The 15,554-nt window shown below is 33.8% G+C and overlaps 1 protein-coding gene and 1 long non-coding RNA gene across 2 annotated transcripts in view; one reads left to right on the forward strand and one right to left on the reverse strand.

The window, feature by feature from the left end:
* The first annotated feature begins 6,757 nt into the window (after window positions 1-6,757).
* Window positions 6,758-9,947, forward strand: LOC147841795 (uncharacterized). The gene is made up of 6 exons (XR_015502567.1): window positions 6,758-6,869; window positions 7,066-7,168; window positions 7,400-8,138; window positions 8,272-8,490; window positions 8,790-9,651; window positions 9,735-9,947. It is a non-coding gene; the product is annotated as an uncharacterized LOC147841795 (long non-coding RNA).
* Window positions 9,948-10,037: 90 nt separating this feature from the next.
* The window catches only part of LOC147841796 (uncharacterized), a 10,813-nt gene continuing 5,296 nt past the window's right edge, over window positions 10,038-15,554 (reverse strand). The window contains exons 2-12 of the mRNA XM_087273594.1: window positions 14,789-14,907; window positions 13,171-13,480; window positions 12,973-13,058; window positions 12,845-12,885; window positions 12,730-12,763; window positions 11,689-11,750; window positions 11,481-11,570; window positions 11,077-11,387; window positions 10,808-10,986; window positions 10,442-10,614; window positions 10,038-10,360 (exon numbers count right to left, since the gene is read on the reverse strand). Coding sequence (XP_087129720.1) covers window positions 10,120-10,360; window positions 10,442-10,614; window positions 10,808-10,986; window positions 11,077-11,387; window positions 11,481-11,570; window positions 11,689-11,750; window positions 12,730-12,763; window positions 12,845-12,885; window positions 12,973-13,058; window positions 13,171-13,480; window positions 14,789-14,907 — 1,646 coding nt within the window. The 3' untranslated portion in view covers window positions 10,038-10,119. The remainder of the gene's footprint in view (window positions 10,361-10,441; window positions 10,615-10,807; window positions 10,987-11,076; window positions 11,388-11,480; window positions 11,571-11,688; window positions 11,751-12,729; window positions 12,764-12,844; window positions 12,886-12,972; window positions 13,059-13,170; window positions 13,481-14,788; window positions 14,908-15,554) is intronic.

Genomic DNA, 15,554 nt, shown 5'->3' on the forward strand with positions numbered 1-15,554 from the left:
TTGTGTTACTTCAGGCAGGACTGACATCAGCTTGGATCAGCTGAAGTGTGTGACAATCCTTTTCTGATATGTATTATTATGCTTAGGAAAACCTGTGCATTTCCACCAAATCTTCAGTATTTCCCGTCTTAAGAGATGGGCTTCCATCGGCTGAAAATCAGGTATTCATGACATGTACCAATGCTGTTATAATATTTATCAAAGTGGTTTATTTAAATCTATACCTCCTGTCATTCAGAGCTTGACTACATCATGTAAACTTCTCTCTCAACCAGTCCCAAATTTCCTAGCTTATTGCTGCTATCAGTTTGAAATATTTAGTCAAGTACAGTAATCATTCTTATGTCTCTGGCATTTACAGTAATCCATAATTAAACTGTAATTGTTTATGTATATCAGGTTCTAATCTTTTACCTCTATGGGAGTTTGACTTGCTGCATGCTGCTTTACGTCCATGCATAGTCGCATGGATGGTGCATGGTTTTTCCAAGAACAATCCTACAGTCCTCTTGAAAGATAATATTTGATTGTCTCCACTGTAGCCAAAGTGCTGTCCATGATCGAGAGTGTGGAGAGTGGCATTGGGTTCTCCTAAAGTCCACAATCATCTCCACTGTTTTGAGTGTGTTGAGTTCCAGGCTGATGTGATATCACCAGTCAGCTGCTTAACCACCAGTCTGTAAGCAGAATTCTCTCCATCCTTAATTAGGACAATCACTGTAGTGCCATTGGCAAACTTTAGAAGCCTGCAGCATGGTCTGTTGGATTGTAGTCAATTGTTTATGGAGTCAGTTTTTCTGAGAGAAGTTCAGACATGATGGTAACAAAGGCTAAAACTCCTCAAACAAGATACTTGCATAAATATCAAGGTGTTGCGGGATTTAATGCTGTCCCATGTTTGCAACCTTATCCACAGGCCTGTTTGCTCTGTAAGCAAACTGAAGAGGAACCAAAAATCATTTAGTGATGTCTTTCTGGTAGGTCAGAATCAGTCACTCAAATGACTTCATGACCTCAGACATGACATCAACAATTTTGTAATTAATACATCCAGAGATTTGGGGCATTTTGGACACCGGAATGAAAGTGGAGTATTTAAAGCAACAGGAGATTTTTTACAGCTTCAGTAATCTGTTAAAAGTCAATGTGAAAATGGGGGGCCAGTTGGTCAGCACAGTCTTTTAATTAGGTAGGTAAATGCCACCTGGACCTGAAGTTTTATTTAGATTTTAGCTTCCTGAAAACATTAAGTGCAGGGTGAACAGATAAAAGCAGCCAGTGTTATGATACATGTACATTCATACTGTAAGAGCTATCCAGTTAAATGCATTTTCAAACACCTCTGGAAGTGGTCTTGTGTGTAAGCTCAAAACGTTTCACACCCTTGAATGTCAAACACATTCTGATCATCAGCTTGTTGTTGATTTGCCACAAACTGTGGAGGTGATGTTCCTCAGATCTGTCCAGAGTGATGCCAGATCTTTGTCTGAAAAGTTTTACACCCAACATTTTTGGAAGTGGATGGTGGAATTTATCTTTGTTGGAGATAGCAGACAACAGACTAGGAAAATAAATAGCTGAAACTGTGCATAACTAAACAGTGGAGCAGCTATAGACTTTAAAATGCTTTTTACTGTTTGCCCTCACTCTGATGGGGCCCATGATGGCTGCTGATATACTGTAGAGAATTATAGATGGCCACATGCAGTTTCAGCTACTATAGATGATGCGGTGGGGAAGGCTGCAAACCTAGAGGAAATATTTTTAAACATTACCCCCTGAAGCCCAGGGCTGCTGAAAGTGGGTGTGAAATGAGTGGTTTCATTCCCCTGGGCAGAGACTACAACCACAACTATAGGTCATTAATCCATTTAATCTAACAGGTCACAATAATAGGCACAAAGAAGTATTTATTATTAATATTATTAATAATAATAATACTATTATTATTATTATTATTATCATTACATTAAAAAGGTAACTATTGCTCTAAATTAAAAATGTAAATGCTGCAAAAAAGTTCTGACTATTTTTAAACAATATAAATGTTATGATTTATGTCACAGTAAATCTAAAAGTAAAATTTTGGAAGTTTGTTGATGTTTTTTTTGTTTAATTCACATCAGTGTTATAAGAGTTTTTATGTATAATAGTACATTTATGAATACTATGTTTAAGAAAGTGTGCTTAAAGTTTAAAATGTGTTAATTTAATTAACTTGGCATACACACATATCCCACCAGCCACAATTATGACCAACCTTAAAAAAAGCACAGTTTTTCATTAAATAAAATTGTCACACTTTTGATAGTACATTTGAATATCAGTAGACTCTCTGCTTAATATCTGTTGATACTGCTGCTAAACAGACATTTAACTGACTATTAGAAACTGTGCAAGTACATGTCAACTTTACACACCCTAACCATAACCCTATTCCCAACCTAACAGTCTATTTATAATCTATTGAGTATTAGTTGGCATGTAGATGCAATGTAACTTAAATTCAACAAACAGACCATTAAAATAAAGTATGACCAATAAAATTTATTGATTTCAATGGGTTATAAATTATGCATTGTTTGGATATTTATACTGTATGTATGGGAAATGTTTTAATTAAACAGGTTAAATAAATCATAAAAAAATAATAAACAGATGATGAATATCTAAAATTAATGGAACAATTGTTGAAATGGATACAGTATAAAGCTAAAACAGGATATGTGTTCTGAAAGAAGTTGCTCTACTCCAGTTTAGACTGAAACATCCCATGTTGGGAAATCATGTGACACAGTGTGCCTCTGCTTCAGAAATTCAATAAGGCAAAAGAATATCAGATAGAAAAGGTTATAGGGGCAAGAGTGTGTCAAAGCGAATGAATGGATGAAAGCTTTAAAAGGTTTAGATGTTAATTCAAAGGCAATGTGAAACGTTTTGTGGAGTAAAATAAGGAGCCTGTTCAAGCATTTACTTTCTTTTTATTAGTAAAAGTCAAGATTCACCTGCACAATTCAAATTAAATTGCTCAAAAAATTATTAATTTTACGTTTTGTCTGCAGAAAAAAACTTTGATTGGCATTCTCCCTTTGTACATGCCATAAGAGGTGGAAAGCCCTGCCCATTAGTGATGATCTCTCATTCATTAGTATAGGATGCTAGCCTTGTTTTTGAGACTGCGACCATGCTGACACATAGGCATTTGTAGCTCTACCCACTTTTGAAAAGAGGACTGGGAGTGCAATCTCATTTGAATTTAAAGCGACAGTCACCAAAATGGCACTATCAGGGTCAAAGTGTAAAAGGGGCAGTTTGAAGAGTTCTAAAACACAATGAGTTTTGATTTTTTTTTTAAAGGGGGAGGGGGGAGAGGGGCATATTAGGACCTGTTTAATGACTTATATGATAAACTGATAACAGTTGTTTTGAGGGATACAATTGATGTACGTGCAATGTGGGCCTGGACCTCCCATAAGCATTAAGAGACCCCTTATAAAGTGCACAAATAATTGGAGGGTCCACTGTACTGTTAAAAAAATATCTGGAAAAAAACTTTTTAGAGTAGACTCAAATTTCAATCAAATTACACCACTTGACTCGATTTAAGTTGAATAAACTCAAAAATGTCCTAAAGTCTGTGTTGTTTTCGTTAGTACAAGGTGCATTCATACTATTCATATTTATTATTTCCCTCAATTTTGGTATAAACTAAAACAAATAACATTTAAAATATAGAAGAAAAAAAAAAGTGTACCATAATGTTTTTGGAGGAATTTCAGTTGTGACGACACTTTATGCATGAAACAGAGATCCCCTTTTCACACCAGGATGACTGTAAAACAGTTCTTTAGTGTATACAAAATTTACTGATAGTGAATAAACAATAATCATATTCCTGAAAAGTCACTATAGTTTATTTTAATTGCAATAAATTAATATGTAACATGTTTGACCCTTACCTCTAGATTTAGAGAGAAACAATGCCTGTCAACTGTCAGTAAAAAGGAGAGACAAATCTGCTGCGAAAATAGGTCCACTGTGGGCCATTCTAAACAGCAGGAAATGAAGTGTTTTAGAAAGTGTCCACATCACTGAGTAGAAAGATAAGAGTAGACAGAATGTTTCTTTCCAATATTGGTTCTTAATTCAAAGTGTTTTTTGTCAATTTACTTCAAAGGAAATTATATTGTTGTACACCCCCACATGTATAAAGTTTTTGTTTTAAATCAAATATTAGGCTAGTTTTGGGAATAACATGCACTCGTTTTTCATATTAATTGAATGAACATGCCATATTCTATTCTAAAACATAAAGCCAACATGTATTCTTATAATCACCTAATTGTTAATGGTTGAAATTAACAGTAGGCTAGCCAACTTTAATATTAATAATAATAATAATAATAATAATAATAATAATAATAATAATAATAATAATTGGTATTATTATTTTTATTACTTTTTTACAATTATTTGTTTTCACAAGCTTTAACGTAACATAAATTCCACTTTTAAATAATAGGTCATCCATAGCTTTCGTCCTGAGCCACGGCTGCATTCAAAATGGCATAAATGTTTTCAAAGTGCACTACAAAGGGAACACAATTGTCAACATGAAGCTAAAACTGAACTGTAAAAATACTTTAAAATCAAATTACACCAAAGAGAGATGACCTTAATGTTTATTTTTTAAATCATTCCAAGTTTAAATGTTGGAATGTTCAAAATGAATAGTGCATAGAGAGAATAACTGTGAATAGAACATAATCAGGGACTAAAAGCTTCTAACTACAGCTCTAGAGGTGCAGTTGCAAGCGTACACGTTTGCGAATATTCTTTGGAATAATTGATTTGGAAAACACAAAATCAACAAACTATGTTTGTAACTAGTGAACTTGCGACCTTAGCTGGCTAACAATGGTTTTCAGAAACGCACCCCTGGCCTAAAAAAAATCTGTGTTTTCTGTTTAATTACAATCGATACTCAACATTGTAGATCCTGCGATGTGACTATTGCAGATTCTTGCTTTGCAATATCGATGCTGAAACAATATAATATGCTGCCGTAATTCAAACCCACATGTTAATTATGTGCAAGTAATTTAGTTTTACATTGTGGGTTTTTTTAGTTGACATTCGGCAACATCTAATGCAAGATAATGTTTTATCATAAAAAGATCACATAAAGAGTAATCTGGAAATATCGGAACCACAGAGAAACCAACATGTTGACATCTTTATCTGTGAGCATTTAACGAAAAGTTTCATTATACTCCCAGCACTAGTCCACAAAAATGCGTTTAGGGTTTGTCACAATTATGTCATTATAAATCATCATTTTCACTCGTCAAAAAGTAGGCTTAAATTTAACGAGCATGTGCTTTACATTGTCAGCTTAGAGTGGCACTTACTAATGTGAAATAACCAAACTCACCTTAAAGCAAAGGGGGAAAAAGTGCAACTGATCTGGTTTTGAGTCGCCCCAAAGGAAGAACAGAAGTGTGATCTACTAACAACATGCATGTTTCGCTGTCTGCTTTTTTAAAGAAAGACTCCACATGTGGGACTCATGTGCATATGGTTACCGTGGTGTGAAAATATTCATGTGGGAGATATGCATATTTTTCTCTCCCACAAAATGTTACATATGATCCTGCTTTGTAGGAGTTGAAGACAGGTCAGGGTGAAAAAGTTGGATTGGATGTTGCAGATATTTTAATACTGTTGCATTTGTATATAAATGATGTTTTCATTCATTTTAATATAGGATCAAATATGTCACACTTTTTCATTAGCATTAGTTCATCCCTTCAAAAAATGTACTCACTAATTTCACTAACACAAAAGAAGATATTTAGCAAAACCAATAACCATTGATTTCCATAGTATTTGTTTTTCCTGCAGGTTTCAAACATTCTTCAAATTATATCTGATAGAATATCTGACTTCAGCATTGTTTTTCAAATAAACAAGTATGTATGTTTACTTAGCATGTTTCTTAAATATCTGCAAACATATTATGGTATTTTTATGCTTTAGAAAGTCAAAAGTACGGTGGCCCAGTAGTGCAAAACACAACAACATTAAGATGAAAATGCTGCAACACTAAGTTGAAAAAGCTGCAACACTAAGATGAAAAAAGCTGCAACACTAAGATGAAAAAGCTGCAACACTAAGATGAAAACACAACAACATTAAGATGAAAATGCTGCAACACTAAGTTGAAAAAGCTGCAACACTAAGATGAAAAAAGCTGCAACACTAAGATGAAAAAGCTGCAACACTAAGATGAAAACACAACAACATTAAGATGAAAATGCTGCAACACTAAGTTGAAAAAGCTGCAACACTAAGATGAAAAAAGCTGCAACACTAAGATGAAAAAGCTGCAACACTAAGATGAAAACACAACAACATTAAGATGAAAATGCTGCAACACTAAGTTGAAAAAGCTGCAACACTAAGATGAAAAAAGCTGCAACACTAAGATGAAAAAGCTGCAACACTAAGATGAAAACACAACAACATTAAGATGAAAATGCTGCAACACTAAGTTGAAAAAGCTGCAACACTAAGAGGAAAAAAGCTGCAACACTAAGATGAAAAAGCTGCAACACTAAGATGAAAACACAACAACATTAAGATGAAAATGCTGCAACACTAAGTTGAAAAATCTGCAACACTAAGATGAAAAATGCTGCAACACTAAGATGAAAACGCTGCAACACTAAAAACGTAACACAACGGAAATGCTCCCAACCACTAGGTGGCAGTGGAACACCGATTACTTCTTCTGATTAAATAGATATTATTAATACAGACCAAAACAATGATTATTACCTCGAGAAATTCCACAAGAAGTTCTAAATGTAAGTTAGTAACATTAAATGTAAATCAAGTTGTGAATGAGGATTTTTATTACTTTATGATTGGATATTCTGGGAAATCTTAATGTTTTTATAAAATTAAACATCAATAGTAATTTCGTCATTAAACTTTTAATGGCTGTTTAGGTCAGCTCTTGATTTATAAATGCCAACTAAATTTAAACTGTTGTCTTCACAGACTGCAATGTTTTGTCCATTTTGTGGAAATGTTTTGGGGACCATTATAATGTTTTGTGGCTCATGTGGTGGTAATATCCAGTTTTTGGCTGACATTCAATGTGGTAAGTTCATATTAGGCTTTAAAAATACATATTTATAGCACTGCTTAAAAAATATGTAATGCTGGATTAATTAAAGTTGTGATTTATAAGTAGAATTTATGTATAATATTATACAGTATCTTCCTTACAGTAAATGACCAGCATCAAAACATACCTTGTCAACATATGCAGTATTTTTTTTTCAGCAGGAGTCATTTAAGATAATTTTTATTCTTTTTTTATTGATGTTAGACTCATCTTTCCAATTTTGTGAGGATGATCTTCTTCGAAAATACTTCAGAGAAGGACACAGTTACAGTGTCATTCTGGATTTTTTGGCATTGAAACACAACATTAAATTAAGCCTTCGTACCTTGAAAACAAAACTGAAAAACCTGTCCTTGTACAGGCGAAAAAACTACTCACCTTTGGAAATTGTTCAGTCTGCTGTTATTGAAGAATTGAGTGGTTCTGGACAACATTGTGGCTACAGAACAATGTGTCAGACTTTACGGCAAAAACACAATCTTACAGTTAGAAGGCAAGATGTAATGTTTATGATGGCAGACCTTGATCCATTGGGCATTGAACAACGCTCAAGAAGAAGATTTGTGAGAAGAGTTTACCATTCTTTAGGGCCTAATCATGTCTGGCATGTTGATGGCTATGACAAATTAAAACCATATGGTTTAGCTATAAGTGGATGCATTGATGGCTACTCACGCAAAGTTATGTGGTTAATTTGTGGAGCTAGCAATAATGACCCAGACATTATAGCTCATAATTACCTACAATGTGCCACTGAATTTGGAGTCATACCAAAACTACTTCGCACTGACTGTGGCACTGAAAATGGAACAATGGCCGCAATCCACTGTTCTTTGAGATCCACACACATGGATGACCTTGCAGGGGCTTCAAGCCATATGTATGGCTCCTCAATCACAAACCAAAGAATTGAAAGCTGGTGGTCAGTTTTCAGAAAACAAAGGTAGTTCAAACAATAATGGCATTTTTAGATTGTATTGAACATTTCTTGCTGAGTTTTAGTTGGATATGTTAAATATGTTATAATAAAAACCCTAATGTGTAAAATTGATGTTGATGTTGGTCTGTTCATACAGGTCTCAATTTTGGATGGATCTTCTCAATGACTTGAAAGACAGACAGCTCTTTAATGGCAGTCATGAGCAGATATGCTTAATGCGTTTTGCGTTTTTAAGTGTACTGCAGAAGGACCTTGATGAATACAAAGAATCATGGAACACTCATACCATTAGGGCAGTTAAACAATCTCGCTGTCCTTCTGGTAAACCTGATGCCATGTACTCTCTTCCACAAAGGTTGGTATGTGAGTTTAAAAAGTTTTTTAACTTTTGTAATAAAATTAAGATTTTAATTAACACAAAAAGCCAAACTTTTGCAACTTTCTTCAGTGGAATAGAAAATTTAGATAAAATACTACTCCACAGAAGCAAACCTTAAGCTTTAGATTGCTTTAGGTTTATTAGTTATATTTTGGGGATGAACAACAAAATTTATTGATTTAAAGAATAAAATGCCAATAAAAATTTATGTATTTAATACTGTAGTTTTTTTTTATTAAACAAAAAGGTAGACTTTTTTACTTCTTTATTCAAAGGTTCAATGGAAGAGAATCTGGATTTAGCATCTAACAGGAAGCACTGGACGAGTTTTTCATTGATCCAACTCGTAGCACATGTGGAGATGGACAGTTGCAGGCACACTTTGAAGAACTACATGCTCAAACCAATCTAACTACACCTCACACTTGGGAGGCTGGTGTGGAAAACTACATATCTTTAAAGAACATGGCCCACATTTAAACAGAAAAAAGAAATTCAAAGGTATAACTCACCCAAAAATGAAAGTTATCAATTTATATAAACCCATACAAGTTTGTTATTTTTGTTAAACAAAAAAGATGATATTTTGCATAATGTTGGTAACCAGACACTTGATAGTACTCTGACTACCGTGGTAGAAAATAAAAGTACAGTGGAGGTCAGTATGTACTGTCAAGTGTCTGGTTACTAACATTACTCAAAACGCATACATGTTTGAAACAATACGAGGGTGAATACATTATTATTAACTTTTATTTGTGGGTGAACTATCCTTTTAGTATGGATGCCAGTTTTCATCATTTTTTTTATTATATATTTTTGTGGAATCTACAAACAATACCACAATATCAATAATTTACACATTTTCTTTCCTTTTTTTTTTTTAACAATAACTAAGGGTAAACAAGAACACTCAAAAACCCTAGTTTTCATCATTAAATAAAAAATAAAAAAGGTTATAAAAAAATCTTAGAATTCTGAATTTTTCCTCAGAAGTTATAAAGTCAGAAATAAAATTGTGTTTGTTTCATGCAATTCTGAGATGAAAACTTGCAATAACCTTTAAAAAAAAAAATTGTTCAGTGGCAAAAACTGGCTTTCCATACATTAATACTAATCAGCGCAATCCAAAACCAGGTGAGTTTTGAATTCCAAAATCCATTGCATTTTTGAACTCATCATAGCTTTTTGACACTGGCAATTTGATTGTGTTGGCACAGGTGCTTGCAATGGGAAATTTAGAAGACCTTTCAAAAATGAGTCTGGGCTGTGGCACAATTGTTGAAGGAGGCAGTGAATCTAATCCCGTGGCAAACATCAAAATGTTCTGGAGGGAGACTCCTGTTTCTTGTTCTGAAAAGATTAAACAAAAAACAAAAGAATATCACAAAATTTGTTATCAACAACAATAAAATATAATGTTCAATCCTTTACCTCCAGTGTCAAGCAGATACACTGAAAAAAAGTGTTGCATGCAGAATTGTTGCAAACAATTTATTTGTGTTGAATTTAAACAAACAAATTAAGTTTAATAATGTTCAACTTAATTTGTTTGTTTAAATTCAACACAAATAAATTGTTTAGAACCACTTAACGTAAAAAAAATTAGTAAATCCAAGGAATCATCTTTGAATAATTTTTTTCAGTGTAGTCTCTCCAGTATCCCAGTATTCTTGTTTCTTCTTGTCGTCTGGTGCTTCCAGGTTCACTGAGCTGTGGCTTGAAGACATCCTCCAGAGATACAGATGTTAGTCTGTCAACACTGTAGCACATATAGGGTCTGAATGCAATAGGGTGTTGTTGCAGGGCATTGATGACATCCAGGGTGGAAAGCCCATCCCTAAATCTATAACCCAAATAGAAATCACAAAGTGATATCACTTCACTCATAATTATTATATTATCTCAAATTAGGAACAAGACTTACCTTTGCACAGAGTATTGGTTTCTGTATATAATGTACCACAGTATGAAATCCTTCACAATGTTGTCTTTGCCTTTTACACTTTGTGGGAAATCAAAACACCCAGCAGTCTGCAGCAAGCTTTCATACTTCTCAATCAGTGTGTGCAATTCATCTAGTGATTCTGCACTTGATATCTGGGGTAAATGGTTGCAATTAAATTACAAATAACACACACACACATATATATATATATATATATATATATATATATATATATATATATATATATATATATATATATATATATATATATATATATAGCAAAAAATATATATTGTGCCTTTAAATGAACAAACAAATAAATGACTTAAAAGAAACTTGACGCACCTCAATTAAAGCTGCCTTCATGGTTTCATCTGTTACATCCTCAACTGTTCCATTAATGTCAGTTCTACCAATGAGGTAATCATACAGCATGTTTGATAAAAAGCGAGGACCTGGACCACCATGTACAATAGAGACTGCAATCATCCGGCCAGCAAGGAAGTACTCATCTTCTCTGACAGCTACAGGAAAATATATTTTTTCTAGACTTAGTGAAAAAAGACAGTAATGTAAATTATTAAGCAGTTACAAGCTTGAAGTAAATAATTTACCTGCATTATTAAAGGTGAGAAATCTCCCGTTTTCTGGTCCATCAAAAATTCGCCGTGCTTTTAAACAGTCCATTAGGAGGGTTAGAAACTCACGTTTTGGACCACCTGTGTCAACTGCATCTTCAGTTGAGCCTTCATCGTCTGTAAATTTGACAAGCATGTCATGCAATGGATCATATGATGCACGTTTAAAACCACGAACTGCTCCATCCCAAATATTTGCTCGATTTATGTTGAATCTACTGCAAGACGTCCTTATGATCTTCTGTGAAAGATCTGACACAATGTCTGCAGCAGAGATTGCATCTGAGCTGTAAAACACAAAAGATTTCGATTAAGCCAATCAATCATGATGCTATAAAAATGGAGTGAATAATTTAGAAACAACATAATTAATAAATTACATCCATTCCTCTTCAACATGTTGTGTACTCTGGTCTGACCCTTCTGAATCACTTTCAATCACTATTGGTGCATACAGACGTGTGTAATTACTGTAAAGACAGCATAAAATGCATACAAAATAATTGTAGACCATTAAAATAAGTTTAAAGCAATTTGTTTTTTTACTACAATCTAGTTTAAAAAAAAGCAATTTAACTACAAACTTACGTGTAGCATTTTTGTTGGTCACGTACATGTTCTTGTATGTTGGTTCTGATTTTTCCTGCTTCCTTGATTTGTCAGAAAGAGAACACATTTTTTAATTAAAACCTGTTTTTTAATTAATATTACATAAACCACATAAAAAATGAATTTTTGATTTGTTGTAACAAACTAAAGGCTTGTGCACACCAGGCCAACTTTCACTCATGGTTATCACCAATGCCTTATGACTAAACAAAGAAAGACAGTGTGTTTTTTTTTGTGTTTTTTTTTTTTGGTTTGCTTCACAAACTGCATAAAATACTGGTCAACCAATGAGCTTTGCAATTTGGTTCCAATGCTTGGACCCGCTGAACTTACAGCAAATCATGACTTAAGCATAAAGTTGTTTTGTGGCACTCTGCTCTGTCACACATTGAAAACTTGCCTGTTCCTTCTGAGGCCCTTATACACTCACAAAAAGTACTGCATTTACCCCCAGTAAAGCCTGATCTGAGGCCAGTATGCCGCAAGGACAATTCTGTTAATAATGCACAAGCAGTGCTTCATGCTTGCAGTGCAGAGCCGTGAGCGTATACTATACCTTTGTTCAATAAAAATTTAAAAAAGTGGAGTGTGCTGGTCTGAAAGGATGTTGGTAATGGGATATTGTTACACTGCCTGCCTCACTCCCATTCAAATTATACCACAGATAAAATAGGATTTGACTGCAAGTTTCATTTTACCTTTCTTTCATAGATATAGGCTGACAAACAAGTAAATACATTTGACAAACATAAATATGTTTTAACGAATGAGTAAAAACTGTCTTTCTTCTGTATGACAAGTAATTGTCAGGTGTAATGGGATATTTCTGTTTTTCATTAAGCAACATTTGTTAGCACATTCACTTAGCTCAATGCCAGCAAAAATCACTTAGGTATGAATACCTATTAGCTATGAAAACATCTCGGAAATACACTGAGGATAATCATAAGCGAAAATCGTATTGGTCTGTATTAGCCTTAAAGTTGTAATGTACATAAGTTGTAACATAGGTGAACTTACTTGTTCCTGAACAGGCAAAGAGTGATCAGGCGGTCTAAAAAAATAACAACTAAAGATTATTTTGTGCAACACTTGAACTTCAGAAAATGTCCTCTTAACTTTGCTAAGGTAATACCGGTGTGAGCTGCTTCCTGCTTCATCCGCACTATCCCATATCTGTGTAGAGAACAGAAAGCAGGAGTCAAAATGAGCTACAATTAAATGTTATATTTATGTTAGGAGATATGCAAATAAATGACCCACCAAAGTGTCACTCTCATCATGTTGACTGTGAGAGGTAAATTTTACTTGCACTACGCTGTCTTCACTTGAAGAATCCTCATTACAGTCTTCAAACAACAAATATGAACATAGTAAAATGTTGATTCAATTAAAAAACATGTATATGTCATGTTTTATACATTATTTTTATTAGATTTCCTTTAAAATAAATATGCTCACCAGTGGCAAAAAAGTCTTCAACTGTGCATATATACAGTGTTATTCTTTGGTAAGCCTTCCCAATTGCCTCTTTGTACAGCTGTAGTTTAAAAGGGGTGTTTGTTCCTGGAATATTCTTAACCTCTGAACCATCTGGGTACAGTAAAACATAGGGCCCATCTTCCATGTCTTGATTAAAATCTTTTACTTTCTTTTTGCCAGCTATTAACACTTGCTCAGATGTCCAGTTTGTTTCAACTTTAAGAGGCAGCCGTTTCCCTCTCAGGGGCTTTAGGACACCACAATGTCTTTCCATACTTCCAATGTAAATCTACACATGAAAAGAATTAACACAAATGTAACAAACTGGACATTATAATAGGCTTTAATATAATTGTTATGAAAAAAAAAAAACATTAAAGACTGATTAAAGAAAAAACATGATTTTGAAAGTAGTATCTACACTTCCTCAATCTAACCCTGAACTGTATTCCTGAGCAAACAGATATTCGTGATAAGTAACACTTTACAATAATATTTAATTAGTTATGGCTTTGTTCAGCATTACAAAATATTTTTCATATGCTAATTTAGCTGTTTAACCACTTACACATACATAAATGTATTTTGTTAATGAATTAGATATCATGACCTAACTATGAACAAGACATTAATTCAACAATGCTAAACCTTTGTTCATGTAAACTTAAAAATATAATAATGTTACTTGATGCATTACTTAAAATGAACAAATAATAAAAAATGTTAAAAAATTACACAATCTAAAACTGTCATGTTAGTCATGTTTGTGGACTCTTTACAAACATGATTATTATCAGTAATAAAGCATTTGTTATGCGAATTAGGAACCTTTTTGTTAAGTGTACACTTCTCTGTCATTATGTAATGGTTTACTAACATTTGTAAATTCTTTACTAACATTATCAGTAACAAAGCATTTGTTAAAGGAATAATGAACTTTAAAGTGTACACAACAACCACACTAGCTAATGTATCACTAACATTTAACTTTTTTAACGATTATTTATTGACAAAGTTATTGTTATTATTTTATTATAATTATATATTTTTTACTTTTTTTATTTATTTTTTTATTGTGTTCTTTTTAAGCTTTGGCCTAATGGTTTGAGAGTTGGACTTGGATAATCCCAAGGTTGCAGGTTCAAAGTGCCGGGACCAGCAGGGATTGTTGGTGGAAATATTCACCTCAGTACCACGGCTGAGGTGATTCGCTTGAGCAAAATCAATAATTACTGCTTTGTAATGAATCCATAGATGTTTATATACAACTGAACATACAATTACAAAAGATTCCTAATGTCCTTAAGATGCTGTGTTACTAATCATGTTAGTAAAGAGTCCACAAACATGAATAACAGCCAGGGACGTTTATGTTTATGATTAATAATGCATTAGCACACACACGCACCCACGCACACGCACACACACACACATAAGTAAGTGATGCTTAACAAATGTATTGTTTATTATTAATTAATGCAAATTAACTAATACAAACGTATTGTAAAGTGTTTCTGATAATACACTGTATCCTTTAATTTAAAGTAATTATTAAACAGAAGTGTCTCACTAGATCATTACTGGATGTAAGTTATACCTTTACTTCTTTATCCTTCTTTGAGGCATGACTTTTCTTTGTAAAAAAGGTTTTCCTCTCCTTCTCCTTTATTGCCCTGAACTTCATGAAGCAATCCACAGAACTTGTTTCTGTTTTTCCTGCATCAGAAACATTGTCATAAAAATCTATTGCATGTCACATTAATCAGCTAACGAAAATCTGCAATAAATATTAAAAGGAATAACACGTTCTTTATCAAACAGCATGTCCAACCCAGATAGCAAAACACACTCGGGCCAGTTCCGGCTAGATTGTCGCCTGCCGGAGACTTACCCCTCGGCCCAACTTCGTCTGCCGGACTCGGGCCGGATGCCTGTGGACTCACTGCCCGATTCCGGCCCGAATCAAGCGGGCCAGATGCGGCGGCCGTAAGCGAGCCGACGCTGCGCATCCGCGCCGGAATCGGCGCGAGGGTAATGTGCGCTGCGGCCCGGAGCTGGCGCGACTCCGTATTTATACACCTTATAAAACCTTTTGGTATTACATTGGTACTTGATATATGGTATTACAACCATTTGAATTTATATAAGAGCAAACACAGGCTATAATGTAAACACAAAGTGTAAGCACTGCGTTTAACCTTTGAATAAAGTGCAAACTGCATACATATTCTGTAACGAAAATAATCAGACAAATGACAAAATAAATAAATGTTAAACGTTTATTGATTGCAAGAAAAAAATAGTACTAAAATTTTATAAATAATTTTGTAGTGCACAAGAATATCAATATAAAAACAACAATA

Source organism: Danio rerio, chromosome 11, assembly GCF_052040795.2.
Source record: "Danio rerio strain M-AB ecotype USA chromosome 11, GRCz13ab, whole genome shotgun sequence".
Classification (NCBI taxonomy): Eukaryota; Metazoa; Chordata; class Actinopteri; order Cypriniformes; family Danionidae; genus Danio; species Danio rerio.